Source organism: Carlito syrichta, unplaced genomic scaffold (genome assembly GCF_000164805.1).
Source record: "Carlito syrichta isolate Samal-C Ts95f unplaced genomic scaffold, Tarsius_syrichta-2.0.1 Scaffold315800, whole genome shotgun sequence".
In the NCBI taxonomy this organism is placed as follows: Eukaryota; Metazoa; Chordata; class Mammalia; order Primates; family Tarsiidae; genus Carlito; species Carlito syrichta.
Window position 1 is genome coordinate 64523 of NW_007259896.1, and position 9315 is coordinate 73837.

The 9315-nt window shown below is 44.7% G+C and overlaps 1 protein-coding gene across 1 annotated transcript in view; it reads right to left on the reverse strand.

Moving 5' to 3' along the window:
• Positions 1–501: 501 nt before the first annotated feature.
• The window catches only part of LOC103275844 (GON-4-like protein), a 134355-nt gene continuing 125541 nt past the window's right edge, over positions 502–9315 (reverse strand). The window contains 6 exon segments of the mRNA XM_021706566.1: positions 502–782; positions 1109–1228; positions 1231–2811; positions 4107–4223; positions 6697–6847; positions 9048–9196. Coding sequence (XP_021562241.1) covers positions 777–782; positions 1109–1228; positions 1231–2811; positions 4107–4223; positions 6697–6847; positions 9048–9196 — 2124 coding nt within the window. The 3' untranslated portion in view covers positions 502–776.

Genomic DNA, 9315 nt, shown 5'->3' on the forward strand with positions numbered 1-9315 from the left:
AGAGGTCTGTTAAATGTAGCTCATCACAGGTGATGAAGGGAAAGAGCAAACGGCAGAGGAAAAGAGCCAAGCACGTGTCACCTCTTACCCTATCAGGTGATGGCAATCCAAGACCTTCCTTTGGAGGCCTTCTTGTCTTTTCATGAAGTGGCCCCAGTGAAAAGGCCATCAGTAGCCTTCCAAGATGTAGTCCAGTCCACAAAGAAACTCAGAGAATTAGGCTTGCAGTAGGAGGTAGAGGACAGACCTTTGTCTCCCACCCAAAAGAGGCCTAACATACTGACACCATTCCTTGGTGCCTTCAAATTTGCTGGAGAACAGCCCAGACCAAAGCCATCAATTGCCACCAAGACCCAACACAGTCCACAAAAAGGCTCAGATTGGAAGAGAGAGAAAAAGCACAAAGGAAACTCCATGAGAAGTAGAGCCCCCATATGGGCCACCAAAATATTAGGACTGTGAGGATGGCCGGTTGCACAGCAATAAAACGAACTGCAGAGACAAAGTAAAAAAATTTATTACACTTTTCAGGGAGAGGGTCTGGAAAGGGAGCAGCACTACAGGAGTATGGAGTAAGGTTTGAGGAGAGCATGTATTTAAGGTTTCTATAAGAAAGTGTGACTAGTGAGAAAAATCTCCAGCTACTGCATTCTCCAGCTTGGATAACACAGGTCTGGTGCCTGGAAGTCAGAGGGTGACACATTTTACAACTCCAGGTGATGGCCTTGCAGTTTGTTAGGGAGGCTGATCTCATTCGATTAGGTCATCCTGGTTCTTTATGGCTGAAAGACAAACGGGGAGAAGAAAAGGTAAACAGTGCAAAGCACACTTGAGAAGCAGGATGTAAATCATCAACGGTTATCACTGGGAAAACGGTCTTGCCCTTGGCTAATGACTATAGGATAAATTAAAGCGAAAAACTAGAAAAATATGACAAAGCTAACCAATGTCAAAATGGCTGCTCTTTGGTTGTATCAACTCCATTTTGGTCTCTTGTCTTTTCACTAAGTCAAATACAAATGATTTGAGGACTATCAAGGTGAAATATCAATAAATTAAACATATTACTGAGTCCACAAAATACTTGAGAGTATTCTCCAGCTCTCACCTGGAGTTCTGGGACAGAAAGCAAAGATCCCTCAGAAGCTGATGACATTTCATCTTCCTCATCTTGGGTGAAGTCATCCAAGGACTCTTCCTCTTCCTTTGGGCCATGTTTCTCTCGTCCACACTTTCGAGCCCTGTCAGGGCCCCCACTGACTGGCCATCCAAACTGGATGAGTCTTCAGGCTTCCCTGGGGAGCTACTAAGCACCATTTCAGGGTCCGTGGAGGATGAGGCATTCCTTGGCAATCCTTTGCTCATATCTGCTCCTGCATTTGCTTCATTAGGAGGCTCCTGAGAAGCTGAGGGGGCTCTGGCTGGCTGACTCCTCTCCTCTTCCTTTAGTAAGACTGTCTGTTTCTTTCTCTCTCTAGCACTGCTCAACTCCTCACTTGGGGAGCCAGTGTCCAGTTCCACAGAGTGCTCTTCTTTCACTTCATCACAAATATCCTGCTCAGGAGATACACTGATTTCCTCCCGAGTATCTTCAGATTCCATCTTGACAATTTCCTTTAATTTCCCAGGGGCGGAGTTGAGAGATTCCTGGAAGTCATGAGGCAGTGGCTCCACAGCTTGCCTTCCCTCCTCTGTTTTCACAACAGTCCAGCGATAGGCACTGTTCTCTGAAAATACTTCTTGGCACTCTTCATCTGTTGGGAGAGGCACTGGGCTAGGTTCCACTTTGGGAAAACCAGTATCACAAAGAGGAGGTAGTTCTTGGGGTTCTAATTTGGGTTCTAGGCCCTGAATGGCATTTTTCCCTTCAGCCAAAGGACAATTAATTTCCACATTCACCTGGGCCTTATCTTCAAGGGTGGCTGGTATAGAGAGATTGAGAGAGTTACCAGAAACAATGAAGGGTGAGATGGAGGAGGCCACAAGGGGCTGGTTCAGTGGACTGGGGAAAGAAGTAGGGTTAACCAAGAGGGCAGTGATGGGAATAGTCTGGGGGCTCTGGGCCACAGTTGCACTGACAGGCTGGATCACATTACAGCTACTGCTGAGGTTCAAAATCTTCACAGTGGTGGCAGGAACAGAGAAGATAACAGGTGCGGGGTGAATAAGGGGGGCAAGTTTCATACAGGGAGAAGCCTTGGACCCCTTTCTCTTTGCCATCCTCCGTCTCACACATGGCTTTTGAAACTTAGAAGGGGCAAGGGAGGGCAGCATTACCTTGGGCAAAGGAGTGGAAGAAAGCGAGGTCTGGGACTCAGATGTAGGGAAGACGGTTGTTGTCTAAGAAGGGATAGCAGGCAGTGCTACAGGAGACTCAAAATTATCACTCCCATTAACCCCCAGTGGAGGAACACCTGGAACTGACTGTAGAACAGTAGCTGGCTTGATCAAGTGAAGAATTCAGACTACCATTTTGCTTGGAGGGGCTTTTGACTGAGTTGACACGGCTGACATTTTCCCGGGGTTGAAGCTAGGCTGCAAAGAGGAGCTGGGTCGAATAAGAAGGGGCTTCAGGACTGATGATCGCTTTTGTCTCCATGCCTTTCTGGAAAAACAGTTGCCACCTGGCTTCAGTTTTAGCACTACACCCTTAGGCAACAACAGTGGGTACTGAGTTTTACTCCCCAAATCCGAGCAGTCTTTCTCTAGGCCTCGATCTGAGTTGATCTCAGTGTTTCCCGTCACATTTCCTATCTCTCTAGTGCCATCAGCTATGTGCTGCATTACATCCTGGATGGATGGCAGGCTGGCCTAGTGGGAACAAGAACACTCTGATGCAGCACATATAAGAATCTGGGAAAAGACAAGGGCTTTCTAGATTTAAGGACCTTTCTGAGACCATCTAAAGACATCTCCCCAAGAAAGGATTTACTTCTATCAAATTTCAGTTAAGATCGTATTCCAATTATATACTCTAGAAACTATTCTCTGAATTTCCTTTAGAAAATCATCATTTAGCCGGGCACAGTGGTTCAAGCCTGCAATCCCAGCACTTTGGGAGGTTGAGGCAAGAGGATTGCCTGAGCTTAGGGGTTCGAGACCAGCCTGGGCACCTGGTGAGACCTCATCTCTACAATAAATTAAAAAATAACCCAGGTGTGCTAGCACACGCCTGTAGTTCCAGCTACTTGGAAGGCTGAGATAGATGGATTGCCAGAGCCCAGCAGGTTGATGCTGCAGTGTCTGTGAGCATGCCACTGCACTCCAGCCTGGGTGACAGAGTGAGACTCCAACTTAAAAAAAAAATCATTTGTTGGGCATGGTGGCTCACACCTGTAATCCCATCACTTTGGGAGGCAGAGGCGAGAGGACTGCCTGAACCTACAGATTTGAGGCGAGCCAGGGCAAAATGATGAGACCTCCTCTAAACAATAAATCAAAAAATCAGTTGGGCGTGGTGACACACATCTGTCGTTCCAACCACTTGGAAGGCTGAAGTAGAAGGATCTCCTGAGCCCAGCATGTCAAAGTTTGGTGGCTGTGTGCATGCCACTGCACTCCAGTCTGGGCAATAGAATGAGACTCCAACTCCAAAAAATAAAACAAAAAATTCTAATTTTACCCATTACTTTGAAAAGGCTCAGCCGGGCTAGATGGATCAGCCTATAATCCCGCGCTTTGGGAGGCTGAGGTGAGTGGATTGCCTGAGCCCGTGGGTTCGAGACCCGCCTAGTCAACTTGGTGAGACCGCATCTCTATAATAAATCAAAAAATTAGCCGGGTGTGGTAGCGTGTGCCTGTAGTTCCAGCTACTTGGAAGGCTGAGGTGGAAGGATCGCCAGAGCCCAGCAGGTCGAGGCTGTGGTGGCCGGGAGCGGCCACTGCACTCCAATCTGGGTGACAGAGTGAGACTCCAACTCAAAAAAAAAAAGGCTCTAGAATCACCTTGGAAGGGCAGAAAATAAGGGAAGAGGGTGAATGAGAAAGATTTCTCAGGTCCTACTCCTGTAACTATAGCATCCAGAGATTAAAGGAGCCTTTGACATTTTTGCCAGAATTTTCAGTGACCTTCTGCCTCCTGCCGACTCTGAGGAAGAAGGTTGTACCTTTAACCAGAACGGGAGTCGGTGTTCTTCCCTCTCTACAAGAGGCTTCCACTGGTGGGGCTGGATCTCTTCACAGCACTTCAGTAAGACGGGCAGTTGTTTGGTCTTCTTATAAAACTGAACGGGAAGAAACAAAGCATAATTACATTCTTTCCAAAAACACTGCGCCCTATCCAGGCTGGGGTACTGAGGGAGTGGTGGTTTGAGATACAGATAGATACACACACACACACACACACACACACACGCGTACACAAACATACATGTACATATATACATAAATAGCATATGCTGAATATTTTTGCATTTCAAATTAAACTAATCTCTATTTAAGATTTAACAATTACTCAGTATCTTCTAACTGATGATCTCCACTCTGGTTGCCAGCAAAGAAAGTCTGGTAACAGACACCTCATCTCTACAATAAATTAAAAAATAAGCCAGGTGTGGTAGCGTCTGGAAGATGGTCAGAGTAATTATATATAAGACTTGCTCCTGGCTAAGCATGGTGGCACACCTGGAATCTCCATGCTTTGGGAAGCTGAGGCAGGAGGATCACTTAAGGCCAGGAGGTCAGACCAGAATGGGCAACACAGCGAGATCCCGTTTTTAAAAAAAAATTGGCCATTGTTTGCTAAGCTGTGGTCTGACCATGTGGTTCATTGAGCCACAGTTACCATGTTTTCTAGCCTTGGCCACCTCCCTTCCTTGGGGAGGTGAATCTCCTCTCTCTAATGTACTTTTAAAATAAACTATATCTTCCAGTCTAACTTCTGTGTAATTCTTCGCATCTTTCATGTGGCAATAGATTGCATACCTGACACCCACTGGGCAGGTCTGATTTAACATTCTGGAGGCCCCCCTGGGATTCTGACCTAACAAGAAAAAGAAAAACCTCCCATTTGTGTGCTTGTATGACTGTGAGAACTTTATTTTTAAAAATTTTTTTTAAATAGCCAGGTGTGTTGACACGTACCTATAGTTCTAGTGACTCAGGAGTCTAAGGCAGAAGGATCGCCTGAGCCCAGGAGGTCAAGGCTGTGGTGAGCCATGATTGTACTATTGTACCACTGTACTCCAGCCTGAACAACAGAGTGAGACTCCAACCCTTGCCCCCAACAAAAAAAGAGAGAGAGAATATTATCTGTGTGACAAACACTGTGCTACAAGCTAAACACACTGATAATAAAAGTAATTCCTGTTCTCAAGGAGCTGACAAACTAGTGGGAGAGATAGTCAAGTAGACCAATAATGACAATTTATACAAAGAAAAAAAAGAAAGTACAAAGATACACATAAAAAATGACAGAGAAATGTATTTAACTTGGACAAAAAAGACTTTTCTGGAGCAGAAGCAACAAAACATGAATCTTTTTTTCCCCCCATTCAGAGTCTCATTCTGTTGCCCAGGCAGGAGTGCAGTGGCACGCTCACGGCCACCGCAACCTGAATCTCCTGGGCTCAGGCAATCCTTCCACTTCAGCCTTCCAAGTAGATGGAACTGTGCATGTGTGTGGTGGGAGTAAGGAAGGGAGAGAGAGGTAAATCCTCAGCATAAATGGTTTAAAGTGAATAAATAAGGCCTAAACAAAAACAGCAAGTGGCAATTATAAGCATTTACCCAGATACAGAGGTAAATACACCATCACCTCAAAAATCCAAGGTTATCAGGAAAACAAAAATTTTTCATGACACTCTGTTTTGTTTTGTTTTTTTTGAGTTGGAGTCTCACTCTGTCGCCCAGACTGGAGTGCAGTGGCCACTCCCAGCCACCGCAGCCTCGACCTACTGGGCTCCGGCGATCCTTCCGCCTCAGCCTTCCGAGTAGCCGGAATTACAGGCATGCGCTACCACGCCCGGCTGATTTTTTTGATTTATTGTCAAGATGAGGTCTCGCTGCCCAGGCGGGTCTCGAACCCGCGGGCTCAGGCAATCCACTCACCTCAGCCTCCCAAAGGCGCGGGATTACAGGCTGAGCCACTGAGCCCGGCTCATGACACTCTTTGTAGAACTATTTGACTCTTTAAAGTATATACTCTGGAATCCCAGGACTTTGGGAAGCTGAGGCGAGATTATTGTCTGAGCCCATGGATTTGAGACCAGTCTGGACAACACAGTGAGACCTTGCCTCTACAATAAATCAAAAAATTAGCCGGGTGTGGTAGTACACGTCTGTAGTTCTGGCTACTTGGAAGGCTGAGGCAGAAGGATCACTGGAGCCCAGCAGGTCGATGCGGGGGTGGCTGTGAGCATGCCACTGCACTCTAGACTGGGTGATGGAGTGAGACTTCAACTAAAAAAAAAAAGTACCTACTGTATGACTTTGATATAAATATCAAGCAAAAAAGAAGACTTAAGACACAGTATGTTAGTGGAGTATAGTCTACCACTTCTAGAAAGTTAAAATGAGAATATATGGTTAGGAGGAAACATGGATTTGTAACTCTTTTTTTCTTTGAGTCAGAGTCTTTGTCACCCAGGCTAAAGTGCAGTGGCACACTCATGATCATCACAGCTTTGATCAAGGAAGAGAAAGAAAAGGCACATGTACACAGGAGAAGGGTCTAGGAGAGAGGGCAGGAGCACTCACTTTAATGATATTGTCCTGAGCTCTGCTCATGTTGAGGTTCTTAATTCTCACGGTCAACTGGCGGGCAGTCTTGCAGGTCAGGAGGTACTTGCTGATTAGAGGGTTAGGAAAATCAGTCCCTTCAAAATGCTTCAGTCCTAAAGCTAACAAACTGAGAAAGGAGCAATGACAACAAATCTCACTTCAGTCCTTTCTTTTAAAAAGCCTCCCCAGATAATTCCACACATTTAACAATCTACTTTTTCTACATCAAATTCTTGTACAAGGTGATGACTACTCAACAGAAAATTTCAGACATTTAGTGAGGGCTAATAAATACTGTGAATAAAAATCAAACAGGACTTCACAATTAAGTGGAAATAAGAAAAACTAGGCACAAATCATTAATAAATGCCAGATCACAATGAGCTTTATACTAACAAAACACAGTTCAAAAGAGAATACAAAGAAAGGAGAATGATTCTAAGAAAACAAATATAAAATGAATACTAGGTACCCTGTAAAACAAATTAAATCAGCTTGAGTACTACCCCAATATAACATATCCACTGATAGTTACGCATGTACATAATTGCTGATGGTAGTTTGACGATATATGTTAAGAGCTATAAAAGCTTATAAATTTTATCACCTATCATGCTCCTGGGAATTTACCCACAAGGATAAGCTCATAAGATTGTAAAAAGCTCTACATACAAAAATTCTTGGTGAAACCTCACCTAAAATAGCAAAATGAGCAGGAAAAAAATGGCCAATAAAAGAACTATCAGGCTACCTCCTTGGGACTCTCCCACTGTGAGAGTTTTTCTGTCCTCTCAATAAATCCTGCTTTCTCACTTAAAAAAAAAAAAAAGGACTATCATAAGACCTTTAAACATTGCTTTAAAAGATAACATAATAGTGGCCAGGTATGGTGGCTCCTGCCTATAATCCCAAATCCCAACCTTTAGGAAGCCAAGGCAGGAGTATTGCTTGAGTCCAGGGAGACCTATTCACTATAAAAAATTAAACAATTAGCTGACTGTTGTGGTACACAACTGTGGTCCCAGCTACTCTGGAAGGCTAAGGGGGAAGCACTGCTTGAGTCCAGGAGTCTGAGGCTGTGTGATGAACCAGGATCATAACACTGTACTCCAGCCTAGGTAACAAGAGTGAGATCCGGACTCAAGATAAATAAAGGAATAAAAATTTACAAAGTGGCCAGGCTCAGTGGCTCAGTCTGTAATTCCAGCACTTTGGGAGGCCGAGGCTAGTGGATTGCTTGAGCCCGCAGGTTCGCGATTTACCCGGGCAACTTGGCGAGACCTCATTTTTACAATAAATAAAAAATGAGCTGGGCGTGGTAGTACACGCCTATAGTTCTGGCTACTTGGAAGGATGAGGCGGAAGGATCGTTGGAGCACAGCAGGTCAAGGCTGCGGTGGCCGAGAGCATGCCACTGCACTCTAGTCTGGGCGACAGAGTGAAACTCCAACTCAAAAAAAAAAAAAAAAAACTTTACAAAGTAGCCAGGTGTGGTGGTGAGTGCCTAAATTTCCAGCTATCAGGAGAATTGTTTCAGCCCAGGAAGTCGAGGTCGCAGTGAATTATGATCGTACCACTGCACTCTAGACTGGGTGACAAGGACCTTGCTCAAAAACAAAAACAAAAAACCAACAAAACCCCACAAAAGACAATGTTACAGGTTACAGCACAGAAAACAATTTCAAGGCCGGACATGGTGGCTTAAACTATAATCCCAGTACTTTGGGAGCCCAAAGAGAGAGGATTGCCTGAGCCCACAGGTTCAAGACCAGTGTGGACAACATGGTGAGACCTCATCTCTACAATGAATCAAAAAATTGGCTGGGCATAGTAGCACGTGCCTATAGTTCCGGCTACTTGGAAGGCTGAGGCAGAAGGATCACCTGAGCCCAGCAGGTCAAGGTTGAGGTGGACGGGAGCGTGCCACTGCATTCCAGCCTGGGCAACAGAGTGAGACTCCAACTCAAAAAAAAAAAGAAATGCATGGAGAAAAACCACTGTGTCTTGTGGCGGTAGGATAATAGACACAAATTTTTATCCTGTGGTAATATTCCTTTAATAGTATTGTTTAAGATTGGTTTTACAATAACTAAAAAATAAAACAATGATTTAAACTTTTCAAAGATATGTGTGGCATCCCCCAAAAAGCAGTATTTGGCACCATTAGAACAAGCATATCTCGTAGAAGTCTATCTACACTGCCTTTCTTTTTGTCTGTTGTGTCCGTGTCTTACTATACATGCTTTCTGTCCCCTACGCTTCTCAACAGAACCATGTCTTCTCCTTGAGATATTCTGTTCTTTTGATCCCCCAGAGTGAACACTCACTTGTCCTCAGCCTTGGTGAAGAGGATCTTATCCTGGGGATTCTTTGCCTTCAGGGAACACAATGGAAGTAGCTCTGGATACATGAAAACCTTACTTGTGGCCAATATCCAAGCCACTTGCTTTGGCAAACAGGGAAATTCACTGGCTGTAAGAAAAAAATCTGTGATGAACCAAATTCTAGGACAAAAGGAGGCTTCACAAAAGCTTGCAAACGCATTTTTTGCATTTAGGTAGGGCTGCCCTTATCTAACTGAGTCCCTTCTACCCA